We start from the raw sequence: 16878 nt of genomic DNA on the forward strand, positions 1-16878 counted from the left end.
TAGTAATTTTATGTCTGCCCAAAGGGGTTTAGCATGGTGAGTGAAATTTAATACTAATTATATATGAGCCGTGCCATGGGAAAACCAACATAGTGGGTTTGCGACCAGCATGGATCCAGACCAGCCTGCGTATCCGCGCAGTCTGGTCAGGATTCATGCTGTTCGCTTTTAAAGCCTACTGCAATTAGAGAAACCATTAGCGAACAGCATGGATCCTGACCAGACTGCGCGGATGCGCAGGCTGGTCTGGATCCATGCTGGTCGCAAACCCACTATGTTGATTTTCTCATGGCACGGCTCATATGTACAATAACAAGATTTCTCTCATTTAGCAGTGATCACTCATTGTGCCGAACCCCTTTGGGTCTGCCAACCACTCTTTACTTTTTCATTTTAACGAATCTTTAAATTAAAGCAATAATTGGAGGAGTGGAGGATCAAATTTGTGACCCTGTTTTGGTAGTCTGGTCTCACCACTGCACTTCTACATTCCCTTCTAATTATTAAAGATTGTAAGTGATGCTGATAGTTACAATTCACAAGGCTAAAGTACTTTAGCAAGAAAAATATTCAAACAATTTCCTGGAGGAAATTATAGCCAGTAAATGTTTATGACATGCTACGCTCTCCAGTTAAACAGTTAAATCTTCAATAAATCTTAAATCTTCCAAGAAATTCAATGTATAAGCAGAAATATTTCTAAACTTTACAGACTGAATCATGAACAGAACATTTCAAACTGATCATCACCAGACTTAGTGACTAGCTTCACACAAAGCTCATCAATAAAAAATAATTTTGTGACAACTAAAACAAATTGAAATTAAAATGGCAACCTATAATATTAGTGATGTAATACAATAAAAGTTTTTTATGGAGAAAAAAATTTGCCTGGATTGGCTGGAAAAAATATACTGGCTTCCACATGTTGAACAAGAGTGCCAGAATGTCACAATATACGCCCGTCACAGCAAATTTATTTACTCTAGCACCTGTATTTGCAGATGTAATTTTAATTTTGTGGTTGTTTAGTAATCATTGTAATTCTATTGTTTTTTCTAAGTCCACAAAAAAAACTCCTTACCAGGTAGAGATACCTTAAAATACACCTAAAATTAGAAAGTAACAACTATGTTGTACCACAGAAAAGTGGTCTTGGTTTTTCCCTACTAAATTTTTTTTTAAGTCCACACAAAAATCCTTACCAGGTAGAGATTGGTCAAAAATCACCTCAAAATTGGATGTAACATGCATGTTGTAGTACAGAAAAGTGGTCTCGATTTTTCCCTACGTCTAGTAATGAAAAAGTTACAATATAAGCTATTTATAGTAACAACAAAGGGAAGTAATTCTAAAGAAGGGAACTGCGCATGACACTTCGTCTCATGATGGTGTATAATTGTGCCAAGTTACATCAAAATCCCTCTATGCATGAAGAAGAAATGCTTCGGACAGTCATTCTTGTATCTGACCTTTGGCCTCTAAGTGTGACCTTGACCTTAGACCTACGGACCTGGTTCTTGCGCATGACACTCCGTCTTATGATGATGAACAATTGTGCCAACTTTCATCAAAATCCCTCTATGCATGAAGAAGATATGCTCCGGACAAAGTTTTCATTCTTGTATCCTTTGACCTCTAAGTGTGACCTTGACCTTAGACCTAGGGACCTGGTTCTTGCGCATGACACTCCGTCTCATGATGATAAACAATTGTGCCAACTTTCATCAAAATCCCTCTATGTATGAAGAAGATATGCTCCGGACAAAGTCATACTTGAATTTGACCTTTGACCTCTAAGTGTGACCTTGACCTTAGACCTAGGGACCTGGTTCTTGCGTATGACACTCCGTCTCATGACGGTGAACAACTGTGCCAAGTTTCATCAAAATCCCTCCATGCATGTAGAAGATATGCTCCGGACAAGGTCTGTGGATGCCGCCTGCCCGCCCATCCGCCCGCCAGGGGCGTTCCCATAATACGTCCCGTTTTTCAAACGGGCCTATAAAAAAAAAATCAGACTCCCATATCCCCAGAAAAAAATTCTGGCTCCAGACAAGACTTAAAACAAGAGGGCCATGATGGCCCTAAGTCACTTGCCTGACTTTCAAAGTTCGACTATTTGACCTTCAATGTAAGTATGACACAATGAATCATGAATGGTAACAACTGTATGTTGTATAAAAAACATAAAACAGGCCAAGTGCCCCCATTTGAACAAATTTGAGGGAAGCCCTTATAAGGGTGCTAAGAACCAAGTTTAATGAAGCTCTGCTAAGCAGTTCAAGGGAAAGGACATTTAAAGATATATCTTCTTTTAGCTCTAAAATTTGATTTGTTAGAAGCTCTTTGCAATAATATGCAAGTGCATGGCCTTACTTGTACAATTATCCTAAATTTCTGTTCTGATTTCAAATGCCGCTTGGATATATTCTGCTTCCAGGCTTCTTGTAGTTGACACGCCTACATTTGGGGAGGCAAAATAACCAAAAACGATATATAAGCTTGGAGCCATAGCTACAAGCCAAAAATTACATGTCTTTGTCTAGCTAGCTGAGCAAAAGATGCAATGTACTTTTCTTCTTTGGACTCTAGCAGTTATTATATTTGCTTACCTCTCTGAAGAAAGACAGCATTTGCATGTAATTTCATACTATAGCCAGAATTTTGTAAAATGAATAGAGGTTCAGTGAAATAATAATGAAAAGTTTTGTCAGTGATGAATTCAAGTTATATCAAATTTTCAAATTAAAATTTGTTTTGCAGCATACAAAATTTTTTCTTTAGAAATACCTATCAGCAAAGTTCACAATACATCAGGAGTAACTGAAGATATCTTTTGTTGTATAATGTATGTTCTGTTCTGCACATGGAACAATACAGAAGGCGTTCAAGTGCACACATATTTTAGGCTTCTATATCAATCTATAATCTTACATTGTCAACAAACTGTATTCTGAGCATCATATAGCATACATACAAGATCAGAGCATGGTTACAGAATAACTAACTAATTCAGGAGTACACACACATTGTATATAATCATAAAGCTGTTAATAGTGCAACACACAATCACCTGTGAATTGAAAAGTATCACTCATACAGCAAATACAACAAACAATTAATGTTATATTCTCTATGCTCTTTACAAACAGTATATATAGCATGTAACTATCAATATTGAAAATTACCTGGTTAGCTCCCCTTAATTATCAAACACCATTTGTTGAACAGTACAACAATAATCAACATTTATACCCATACTGTAAATATATTTGTTTTTTGTTCTGAACCATGATTGACATTCAAAATGAGTTTCAATAGTCAAATCATTAGCAATGTAAAATGTATACAAATATAGACACTAGTCAAAATAATTCAACATTTAGAGTGTTTTATATTTGTGGCAGGGCAATCTAAACGAGTGGAGATATTGCCCATATAAAAAAATTATCTCAATATTTCATAGGATCACATCAAATTTGTTGGACTAGTATAGACACTTACTCAGTGAGTGGTAACAAGGGAGTGGAGTCATTTGCAGACACAAGAGGGCACCACATTCAGTAACTTATAAATACACTGAAATGTTGGTGAAAATTTAGTCTGTGGAAAACTTCATCGTGAGTGAACATTGACTGGGAAGAAGTTCCCTACTACAAAGTAGATACATGTTCTTTTTAAGGAAGGGAGGACAATCTAATACTTAGAAGGCAAAACATCATGTCACAAATGAAGAACAATCTATGTGGTAGGAGACAGATTTATTAAGCTTTACTACTCCCTTCCGTATTAGGATTGTATTGAGTCAGGACATACTGGCACATAGAGGATTCAGTCAGGACATACTGGCACATCGAGGATTAGGATTGTATTGAGTCAGGACATACTGGCACATAGAGGATTGAGTCAGGACATACTGGCACATCGAGGATTAGGATTGTATTGAGTCAGGACATACTGGCACATAGAGGATTGAGTCAGGACATACTGGCACATCGAGGATTGAGTCAGGACATACTGGCACATAGAGGATTCAGTCAGGACATACTGGCACATAGAGGATTAGGATTGTATTGAGTCAGGACATACTGGCACATAGAGGATTGAGTCAGGACATACTGGCACATCGAGGATTGAGTCAGGACATACTGGCACATAGAGGATTAGGATTGTGTCAGGACATACTGGCACATAGAGGATTGAGTCAGGACATACTGGCACACAGAGGATTAGGATTGTATTGAGTCAGGACATACTGGCACATAGAGGATTGAGTCAGGACATACTGGCACATCGAGGATTGAGTCAGGACATACTGGCACATAGAGGATTAGGATTGTGTCAGGACATACTGGCACATAGAGGATTGAGTCAGGACATACTGGCACACAGAGGATTCAGTCAGGACATACTGGCACATAGAGGATTCAGTCAGGACATACTGGCACATAGAGGATTAGGATTGTATTGAGTCAGGACATACTGGCACATAGAGGATTAAGTCAGGACATACTGGCACATCGAGGACTGAGTCAGGACATACTGGCACACAGAGGATCAGGATTGTGTCAGGACATACTGGCACATAGAGGATTCAGTCAGGACATACTGGCACACAGAGGATTCAGTCAGGACATACTGGCACATAGAGGATTCAGTCAGGACATACTGGCACATAGAGGATTCAGTCAGGACATACTGGCACATAGAGGATTAGGATTGTGTCAGGACATACTGGCACATAGAGGATTGAGTCAGGACATACTGGCACATAGAGGATTAGGATTGTGTCAGGACATACTGGCACATAGAGGATTCAGTCAGGACATACTGGCACATAGAGGATTGAGTCAGGACATACTGGCACATAGAGGATTGAGTCAGGACATACTGGCACACAGAGGATTGAGTCAGGACATACTGGCACATAGAGGATTGAGTCAGGACATACTGGCACATAGAGGATTCAGTCAGGACATACTGGCACACAGAGGATTCAGTCAGGACATACTGGCACACAGAGGATTCAGTCAGGACATACTGGCACACAGAGGATTAGGATTGTGTCAGGACATACTGGCACATAGAGGACTGAGTCAGGACATACTGGCACAAAGAGGACTGAGTCAGGACATACTGGCACATAGAGGATTGAGTCAGGACATACTGGCACATAGAGGATTGAGTCAGGACATACTGGCACATAAAGGGTTGTATTGAGTCAGGACATACTGGCACATAAGATTTAACTAATGATTATGACAGGTGTTAAAAAAAACAAAACAAAAGACAGTTAAGGCTGATATCTATATGACAAAGGCCATAAAAATAACTTTAACTTGGCTATATTTTGCATTAATCTTATCTAAATCATTAATTTTACAAATCATTGGAGACTAATCAAATGGACAAAGAAGTCCATAGAAAAGCTGTTATATGGTCTTTAAATATTCATTTCTGATAACAGTACAAACTTGGTACATGCAATAATATAAAATACACATGTATAAAAATGTTTCTCAAAAATAAGAATCTAACTCTTTTAATGAACACTAGGGCTTGAAAATCTGACCGTAAAAACAAAATTGTACCTATGACTGATGCAAGAAAGAAACTAGTTGTAATTTGGGCAAAATTGGACATTGCTCAATATATGCTTTGAAAAAGTACATTTTGTACTTGCATTTTTATAAGAATTAACATATTATGTTGCCAAATGGTCAAAATTTCTTTGCCAGTAAGAATTAAACAAAACAAAACCACTATGCACATCCTTTGCTACCTACAGATGGAATAAAAATCTAGTAAACAAACCAGAAAAAAGATATAGTGAATAAGATACTGTATATTCCTTTATCAACACCCAGTGGGCATTAAATCTGACAAAAGGGGGGCAATTATTAAGGCCCTAAAACAAAATATTTTTTCTTCATATTTTGTAAGTAAATAAAAGTTTAAACTCCAACTTACACTGAATGAATTTAAACAAATACAGCACTACCATAGTGTTGGTATTCACTTATGACCTAAATAAACTTAAGATTTTTTTTTTGAAATATACGGGGTGGGGCAGTTATTAGAAAAGCGTCAATTAAGGAATGGGGTTGGGCATTTACTAGGGAGACATTAGGGAATATACAGTATACATAAAACAATAGCTCTTTGAATAGCATGCCTGACTATTCAAATGTTTTTGTTGACAGAGAGGTGAAAATGGCATAAAACAGTGATAGCAACAGAAATACAGAGAAACATTAATGAATTTAGGGGTTGTTGGGGGTTGAGGGTGGGGTATGAGGGGTAATAAATTACAATAAAAGATAATGCAAACAATATATAAGATGTAAGTTAGTTTAAGAAAATACAGTAAATTCAGAAGCAGGCCATAACACTTTAACCTATACTATTACAATAATATTATCTGACCCCAGTGACCTTGACCTTAAACAAAAATATGACTGCCCCTTACTTAGATAAATCCATATATGAGGTTTGATAACTGTAGGAATAGAAGTTAAGAATATAAGGTGAAAATGAGAAATTTGCCTTAACCACACTAATGCTGTTACAAGTACAAAAGCTCTGTTTAATCATCAAATAGCCAAACTAAAAAGCAAAGTCACAAACACCTTGAACACCTGAATGGGCAAATTAGTAAAAAAAAAATATCATATTACTGAAACTGAACTAAGCACAGACATGTGCTTTAGTTCCACTTAATCACAACACTGTAACAATGTTAAAATATAAATAAACAACACCTTCTTGCAATTTGTGGTCTGATTTATCATGGTGTTTAGACTGGTTCTTGGACAAATAACCACTCCTCTCACATCCTTATAGTTCAAGTCCTGCACATATGAGGTCTACACTTTGGTCAATCAAACAATAAGGCAGACAGGCAAATGCTTTGATTTAATAAGACTAATTCTGCCCATTCATGTGAAACTAGAGCCACCTATAAAGCATAAAGTTTTATCCTTGTTAGTAGCCATCTAACCATAAGGCTGACTGCTTATTTCTGCTGCTGTATTCTGTGTTAATATTTCAAGTCCATTTTTCTCACTCAGTTTAACAAACTACAGAAAAACAACATGTAACATGATTAAGATTTGTAATCAAAACTAACTAGACTCTTTCTGCATGCAAAATTAAATTATTCATGATGCTAAGACAATGAATTTCCAAGACACTTTTGAAATTCAATTACAAACTCTGACAAAAGAATAAATGAGTATTGTTGCCAGGGGTTCCTCACAATGGAAGAGAAATGAAATTAAAGTATGATTTCATCAGACTATTTTAGACTTCCAGGAACTATTTTTTCTGGTTTGTGCAAGACTTTTTGACTGCAAGTTAATAGCTGACCACTACACACTTTTTAACCAGCATGCAATTAATACAAAAGTCTGACCAGCAGTTTAAAGAAAGCCTGTTAAATGTTTTTAATCATTTACTGGGTTATATCAGTGGGTAACATGTATATATTTCATTATTTCAAAGTAAAATTATCAAATATAATTTCACTAGTACTGAAGTACTCTTGCCTGAGAAAGAATATAAATGATACATGTAAATAACAGGATATCATCTAATCTGTATTTCTTTAATTTTGAAAAGAATGTTTTCAACTTTTCTAAACTAGTATGAAAGAAGTTGCCATGAGTTACATATCTTAAACTCAAGAAACTATAGAAATTTATTGCTTTAAAAGAATATTAATAATGTAGTTGTGGGTAAATTATGTCATAAATACTCAAATGACTACATCCGTGGTCAGCCATTTTCCTACTCCTGCATTTCAAATGTTCAGAGGTCTAATTCTAAAAATTCTTTCAACCTTGTTAATGTTTAAGCAACGGCTTTCATATAAAATTAACTTCCGGTGAACAATTCCTTACCCTTTAAATAAAGATATAGTTATTATATGCATATTTTCTTATTCCCACCTTTATTTTAAAATGTAATGATATTCTATTGATTTCATAGCATTTCAAAAAATTATTTAATGTTTTCCAGTATAAACATACATGTATTATGACTTCCTGGGGTTGTGCCTGATGTTACAAGAGCTGTCTGTAAGACAGCACACCTGACTTTTCTCAGTGCTTGACTCTGAATTATATAATTATATAAAACTTTAACAAAAACATTTTAAGTTAAAAAGGGGCATAACTCTGTCAAAATTCAAAGCTGAGTTATGGGGATTGTTTTTCCTGGTGTAGACTTTGATAGTAAATAACTGTTTTAAGCTTTGATAGTAACAGAGATATTTGACTTTATCAAAAACTTTAACCAAAAAATTCTAAGTTAAAAAGGGGCATAACTCTTTTATAATTCAATCAGAATGATGGGGATTGTTTCTCCTGGTGTAGACTTTAATAGTTTAAGTTTCAAGTCAATAGCTTTGATAGTAACAGAGATAAGTGACTTTATCAAAAACTTTAACCAACAATGGCGAAAAAGTCGAGCTGATAATGTTACGCACGAGGGTAAAATTTCACTAAAACCATTAAAAAGACATGATACAGAAATATTGTAAAGAATACACAATCTTTCACTCAAGAATACCAGAGATTACTTTTTCACAAACACACAAAATTAGTGAAAATATTGCATTTGGTGTTCATTTGTTGAAAGTTAACTGTATCTTATACAGCTGGACTGGCAACAATAACCCAATATTAATAGTTCAGAAGTAAATGAGAAAATGTAGTAAGACTAAAAAACAATTATAGAAGTTTGAATATAATTTATGTACATTTATCTGATAGACAAAGTAGTCTGTAGTTGTATAGATAATGTAAGGGAAAAATGGACATAAGAAAGTGTTTAAATGTTATATCATTACACAGTCAGGACTTGCCTATCATGATGGGTTCATCGTGATCTGCTGCAGCAGCTACAATATAAAACATGCAACAAACACATTATACAACAACAATAATACCAAATCAAAACTGGGACAATACATGCAGCAAAACTTATACAACAAAATAATTGCACTTTTTACTGGGATACTGCATGCAGCAACAAAATTGCACAACAAAAAAGTAAAGCTGCAAATAATTGTTATATCAACAGTAACAAAATACAAAAAGTGGGCAGGAAAGAATAAAAATTGTGGTAGTTATCAAAGAAATGTTTGGTCAATGTATGTCTGTATTGGAGGTAACCTAATTCTATAAATATCATCATATTTAAGATTACAAAGCAGTTAAAATTGATTTAACAGATTTTTCAAGTCTGTTCTGTCTCTAAGTGACAAAGGACCTTCTGAATGGCATAAGGCAACGCTTTTAACATTTTCACACCTTTTCAAGCTAAATTTTCACATGCTATTAATAAATGTATTGTAACTACAATGGTAAAACAGGTGACCTAATAATCAATAAAATTTCACATAGTAAATGAACCATATCAGAAATGATGTTAGTCACACAATGATACTCATCAGTTTTAGTCTTTTAAAAATAAGTGAAAAAGCTTTTTTCTATGTAAGTTTATTATTCATCTGGGATTTGTTTGCTAAGCATAAATACTACTCCCGCATGATATTACTGTTTGTTATGGTTCTCTTGCATCGTTGAACTCAAAAACGTTGTCAATGATAGAAGTTAAGTGCATACTGTAATGTTATACAAAATTATTTTCTGTATTGAAAGGTTTTAATGAGGAAAAATCATAATTATCCAACATGTTATCATTTGAGTTATCCTGCTGGATTTATACCTGAAAACAAATACAAAACTTATTGTACAAGGAATAATTAGAATAACAGACTGGAAATTTAGAAACAGCTGTTTTATGAATTATAATGAGCACAGGTGCCAGTAAAATCCCCGCTTGCATAGACAAGCTACTTAAAATTCTCAGACAGTTCCCTGATTTCCCCTTGTTCAAATTAGTGCAAGGGAAGTTCTGCAATTTCTTGTTACAGGTATACTAAGTCAGTGAATGGCAGACTAAGGAAAATGGTCCTATGGCTGAAGGTATTCATTCATTTCCCATAAAATTATTTAAGGAACTAGAACAGAGTTACTGATATATTAATGTTACCTTTGGTTACATTTATTTCTTTATAGAATTGAATACAGAAAAAAGTAAAAGAACAGAACAAATACAAACAAGTGACCCAACCAGGAGGCACCCAGAAACTCCTAATCAACAGGCATCCAGGTACTCCCAGACACCCAGATATTCCCAACCAGTATGCATCCAGGTACACAAAGATACCCAGGTACTCCCAACCAGTATGCACCCAGGTACTCCAACAGCAGGCACCAAGGACCTCCCAACCAGCAGGCACCCAAGTATGTGCAACCAGCAGGGACCTAGGAACTCTAAACCTGCAGGTATCCAGGTACTCCCAAGCAACAGGCACCCAGGAACTCCCAACAAGCAGGCATATAGATACTTTCAGGTACACAGATAGTCCAAACAACCAGAATACACCCAGGTAGTTCCAACCAGCAGACACCCAGGTAGTCCAAACATGCAGGCACTCATGAACTCCAAACCAGAAGGCACTCAAGTTCTACCAACCAGCAGGCACCAATGTACTCCCAACCAGCAGGCACCCAGGTACTCCCAACCAGCAGGCACCCAGGTACTCCCAACCAGCAGGCACCAAGGTACTCCCAACAAGCAGGCACACAGGAACTTCCAACTAGCAGGATCTCAGACACCTCAGCACCTCAAACATGCAGGCACTCATGAACTCCAAACCAGAAGGCACTCAAGTTCTACCAACCAGCAGGCACCAATGTACTCCCAACCAGCAGGCACCCAGGAACTCCCAACCTGCAGGCACCCAGGTAGTCCAACCAGCAGGCACCCAGGTACTCCCATCCAGTATGCATCCAGGTTCTCCCAGGTACCTAGGTACTCCCAACCTGCAAGCATCCAGATAGTCCCAACCTGCAAACACCCAGGTACTCCCACCCAGCAGGCACACAGGTACTCCCAACCTGCTGGCACCCAGGTACTCTCATTCCAAGCAGCAGGTTCCCAGGTGCTCTCATTCCAACTAAAGCTCCCAGGTACTACCAACCAGCAGGTACCCAGGTACTCCCAACCAGTAGGTTCCCAGGTACTCCCAACCAGTAGGTTCCCAGGAACACCCAACCAGTTGGTACCCATGTACAGTAAGGTACTCCAAACCAGCAGGTTCCCAGGTACTCCCAACCAGCAGGTTCCCAGGTACTTCCAACCAGCAGGTACCCAGGCACTCCCAACCTGAAGGCACCCGAACCAGCAGGTACCCTGGTACTCAAAACCAGCAAGCAGGCACTGAGGTACTCCAAACCACCACAAGCCCAGCTATTCTCATTCCAACTAAAGCTCCCAGGTACTCTCAACTAGCAGGTACCCAGGTACTCCCAACAAGCAGGCTCCCAGGTCCTCCCAACCAGCAAAATTTGATTTCATTTGCTGTTGAAAATAACTACCAACAAGAGCACCGCCTTGCGGGTGCTGACGCTCATCTGATTTTTTTTGTATAATAGAAATATTGTCCTACCCATGATTTTCTAAGTCTAAAAAGGGCCATCATTCTTGCAAAAAGCAGGATAGAGTTATGTTTCTTGATGTACAGTGTCCACTTATGATGGTGAAAAACTGTTGCAAGTTTTAAAGCAATAGCTTTGATAGTTTATGAGAAAAGTTGACTTAAACATAATATTCAACCAAGAAAATGATTTTTCTAAGTCCAAAAGGGGCAATAATTATTGCAAAAAGCAGGATGGAGTTATGTTGCTTGCTGTACAGGGTCAGCTTATGATGGTGAACAAGTGTTACAAGTTTCAAAGCAATAGCTTTGATAGTTTAAGAGAAAAAGTTTACCTAAACATAAAACTTAACCAAGAAATCTGATATTTTCTAAGTCCAAAAGGGGCCATAAATCTTGCAAAAAGCAGGATGGAGTTATGTTTCTTGCTGTACAGGGTCAGCCTATGATGGTGACCAAGTGTTGCAAGTTTTAAAGCAATAGCTTTGATAGTTTAGGATTAAAGCTGACCTAAACATAAAACTTAACCAAGAAAACTGATTTTCTAAGTCCAAAAGGGGCAATAATTCTTGCAAAAAGCAAGATGGAGTTATGTTTCTTGATGTACAGGGTCTGCTTATGATTCCAAGTTTCAAAGCAATAGCTTTGATAGTTTAGGAGAAAATTGACCTAAACATAAAACTTAACCAAGAAATCTGATATTTTCTAAGTACAAAAGGGGCCATAAATCTTGCAAAAAGCAAGATGGAGTTATGTTTCTTGCTATACAGGGTCAGCTTATGATGGTGAACAAGTATTCCAAGTTTCAAAGCAATAGCTTTGATAGTTTAGGAGAAAAGCTGACCTAAACATAAAACTTAACCAGGCAACGCCGACGCAGACGCCGACGCCGACGCCGACGCCGACAACCGCTCAAGTGATGACAATAACTCATCATTTTTTTTCAAAAAATCAGATGAGCTAAAAATAACTATAAAAACCAGCATATAATTTTATGTTAAAACCTGTAATATATTATGTTCTGTATTAATTTGCATCTAAAAAAGTCAGATTCACATTAGATCAGGTGATACAATTAGGTCACCATCATTTATCAAAGAAGAGTACTGTATGGTAGCTATTTACTAAGTAGGTCAAATTCCAAAGTACTTCACTGTTTTATGACATGACAATTGAAACCTGGTGAAGTGCATATTGTAACAAATTATGTGGAGTAATGATATTTTATTTGTACTGTAAAATGACCTATACAATTTTGTTTGAAATAATATTATGTCATACTTCATACTGACTGTTAACTTATTAAACATTTATGAACTCTTAGTACTTACATATGTAAATATTTTTAATGGTTTAATGTACTTTGGACATCACAGGTATTTAAGTTAAAGAATCAGCTGTATCATATTTCATACACTTAAATGCTGGACATAAAAGCTGTAGTCTATAAATATATGGTATATGTAGCTTAATACTTTAATATGTATTTTGAAATAAGATTATTTACTGAAAACATGAGTCAGTTCAGTAAACATTCAATGAAAGATTTTACGATCTACATTTTACACTTTACTTTATGGCAATACCAAGGTGTTTCATTTTGTAATGCAAATATGTATGCAATTCTTCTTAAACTTCTTGCTGTTTTAGCTTTAAACATTATTCTCAAATCTTTTGTATTTTTGCTTTTAATCTAAAACTTTAAATTTAAATCTTCTGCAATAATGATAATATAAACAAATCACCTTTTGTTTAAAACTTGCTGCAAGCTATTTGTACAGAGAATAAACAGCATCAGAAGAGCCCAGTCAGTCACGAAAACGTCCAGATTGGGAAATCAGTTTAAGGTTTCCCCTTATTTCCTTACAGGAAACTTGTAACTAAATGTAGTAATTTGTTTCCCATTCAGAAAGCAAAATCATCAATTTTTTACTTGCTTCTTTTAAATGATCCAGTGCATAAAAGTACACATAGTGTCATTAAATTAAACATGCCAAGTTGAACTTAGATAATTTATCTGACTTTCTACTGTTCAATTTAATTTTCTTTATGTAAAAAATGTCTTCTCAAAATTTTTATTGAACATTTCAAAGCTTCCAGAACAGGGAACTACATGTAGAAATACATTAGAAACTGTCAGTCAACTAAATTAACCTTATATTAGCAAATCTTATCAAGCAGTAAGAAGTTTTAAACAAAACTGAAAAAAAAAATATATGTAACATACATACTGTGAAGTTAAAAATAAACTTCGAACAATGTAAGGGAACTATCTGAAATGAAATAATTGTAATTTTTAATAACTAGATCCACTTACTCTACTTACATCAATCTAATTACAGCATTATATGCCATACATAAAATATGGAAACTCGAAATATGAACAAACCATTACCTTGAAACTTAATCATTTTAAGTTTGTAATAATATAATTAATAAGTAAGCCAAGCCTACCCCTTTGTTGCATTCAGTCAGTATCACGACCCCATTTTCCACTCAGAAAACTTCACTTCTTTCATGATTTTGTTCAGGTTTATATGAAAACTTTTTACTGATGCATACTATTGTATAAACAGATTTTGGGCCACTATAATTTCATTTTAAGCAAAATAACATTTAAAACAAGAACTGCAATGTACATGTATGAGTATGAACTGTGTTTTTGTCAAATATCAGTGCTGAAGCATCTGGAGATACTATTTTGTATTAGCAATCATTTGCAGGGCAATGTTAAAAAAAGTTTTATCAGTTTTTGTTTGTTGGGTTTAACATCGCATCGACACAATTATAGGTCATATGGTGACTTTCCAGCTTTGATCGTGCATTATTTCATCACAGGCAGGCACTTGGGTAGAACCACCAGCCTTCTGCAAGCAAGCTGGATGGCTACCTCACAATGAAAAATTCAATGCCCCAAGTGAGGCTTGAATCAACATCAGTGAGGGGCTGGTGGTTTGAAGTCAGCGGCATTAAACACTCTGCCACAGAGGCCCTGTGTTTTTATAGTACTGTATTTTATCATCCCAACTTTTTTATTTGTGTTTCCATTCTAATTTTATACTATTACAGGAAAACAGAAGATTTTTCGTCCAGTTACTGAGTTAGTTAAGTATACTACATGCGTGTATGTCAAAGTAAATGTGCAATTTTTAATTAATTCTATATATTGTTTTCTTTTCCACCTAAGCACCATTTGTATCCTACCCAGTCACCTTCTACAGCCACATCGCTTTACAATATAAATAACTTTTAGGATGATGATCCATACAAAATTATGTAGGCTTGCTCCTCATATATATCCTACAAGATTAGTTTCCTATCAATTAAAATGCTCATTTTCTCAGATACCTTTTTGAAAGAAAATGACCAAGTTTGCCATTATGTGTACATTGATACTGTGATAACTGCACTGCATGACGTCTACTAGTTATGCTGAAGTCATCATGTTATTCTGACAAAATTTGTAGTTTTTTTTCAAAGACATAAAATAAAAAGAAATTGTTTGTTTAACATGTGGATGAACTTTTCTTTAACTTAGATGCTTTAACTCATGAACACTAGTTTTTACATTTTGCATCACACTTTTGGTGTCACTTAAGGAATGACATTTTGATCTTACCACAACATTTAAATGAACAATTTATCAGGTCTAGGAAAGTGGTATATTTACAAATTATCTGTAAATTTGCAGATAATTTATAAATTTATAGACTTTTTAATCTATAAATCTACAGATCAAGTGTTTGAAAACTACTAAAATTATACTTAAGACTCAAAATTGCAGCTTGAAATTAATTGATTTACTTCTGGTATGCATAAATAAAGGTAAATTGTAACTTTCAGTAATTTCTGTTGACTCTGATTTTTCTGAAAATGCCAAAAACTCAGTCAACAAAAAGGCTGAAACTCACAAATTTCAAGCTGCGTTTTTGAGAATCAGTTTTCAACATACAATCTGTAAATTTATAGTCTACTGGTACTGATGATAAACCTGAACAGAAAATGAGGTTTTTTTACCTGTAACTTTTTTATTTCTGCAATTTGTAATCAATGGTTGGTATCAAACTAAAGCTTAACATTTGCTAAAAACTTCACACAATTCAAATTTATATTTAGTTAGCAAACTCAAACGAAGTGCGGCCCTGAAGGGGTTTGTAAAATGGGGACTGTACGGAGGTTGACTGATGATAAATTCAACCACTTTGTCATTTACAAAATTTTCTTCGTAGTATTATATTGAAACTTTCCCCAAAAAGCTGCAACAGTCTTTCCTGATCAAGCAATGTCAGGCCTTCATGTGGCGACAGTGAGCATGCGCAAAAAACACCCTTTTCCCCAGTAATTTTGTATAAACATTTTTTATACAAATAATCTGTAAATAAAATATACCACATTCCTAGACCTGTTTTAATGTGAAGAATGGAAATTCATTCTGCAGAACAGGACCAAAATTACTTTCCGTGAAGGTTTTCCAATCAGTACTGAGGCTGATTATCAAAATATCGATTTAATGTTTATTTACAAACCTTTTTTATAAACTGGAAGCTGCTGGCACAAATGTAATATCACTCGTCTCCATTTCTCTACCACTTTTCTATTTCCATCAAATGTTGAATCAGAACTACGGGCAAATGTAACATGGCGTTGATATCGAACATGTTTTTCACTAAAAAGTTTTTTCTTCAGTGGATAAGCAAAAACTGTAATATAGGCTTTGTTTGCATGTTTTTGCTCGATAGATTTTCTGCACCTACATCCAATCACATCACCAAAATGTAAATATTTCACGGTTTTATTTGATTTAACTGCATCTATTGGGTAATATGTTATTCCACTTCTTGTTAATTCAACATTGTATAAAACTTTTTCATTGGGGAACACTTCAAACTGCCCCTCTAACAAACATTCATGTCTTGACATCTTTGGTGTTTTGTTCGCAACAACAACAGTTCCCATTTTTACGATCATGTGTCATCAAAACAAATCACGTGACTACCAACTGGGTGGACTTGATTTATTATCATTTTTCATGATCATAGGACACTAAAATATATGCGGTAAAATGTAATCAACTGCAGATGACACCTAGACTCTTCCACGCTTTTATACTACATATCTGTACTGCTGGAGAGACACATTGTAGAGACTTACCCTAAGCCCTCTTTTCACAAGGGAAACAATCTGTTTATATAGTGAAATTTTTGAGTGAACACCGTTCGTTAATCCTAATCCTGTCCATGTTATATCAGTGCAATAGAAAAGTAACCTATATCTATGTTAAATGCTATGCAGGATAAGATAGTCATGCATCTAGCAGTCCTGAAATTGATTTCTTTGATTTTCTCATATTTCTAGATATTTTTCCC

The 16878-nt window shown here is 35.6% G+C and overlaps 1 protein-coding gene across 2 annotated transcripts in view; it reads right to left on the reverse strand.

Annotated features, from left to right (window-relative positions):
* LOC123564343 (sphingosine kinase 2-like) overlaps positions 1 to 16499 on the reverse strand; it is a 38503-nt gene extending 22004 nt beyond the window's left edge. The window contains exons 1-2 of one of the 2 annotated variants that reach the window (XM_053537014.1): positions 16039 to 16499; positions 8870 to 8905 (exon numbers count right to left, since the gene is read on the reverse strand). In XM_053537014.1, the coding sequence (XP_053392989.1) occupies positions 8870 to 8905; positions 16039 to 16480 (478 nt within the window). In that variant the 5' untranslated portion in view covers positions 16481 to 16499. The remainder of the gene's footprint in view (positions 1 to 8869; positions 8906 to 16038) is intronic. The other variant, XM_045357850.2, reaches the window with a different exon arrangement.
* Between the last annotated feature and the right edge of the window lie 379 nt (positions 16500 to 16878).

Source organism: Mercenaria mercenaria, chromosome 2 (genome assembly GCF_021730395.1).
Source record: "Mercenaria mercenaria strain notata chromosome 2, MADL_Memer_1, whole genome shotgun sequence".
NCBI classification, from domain to species: Eukaryota; Metazoa; Mollusca; class Bivalvia; order Venerida; family Veneridae; genus Mercenaria; species Mercenaria mercenaria.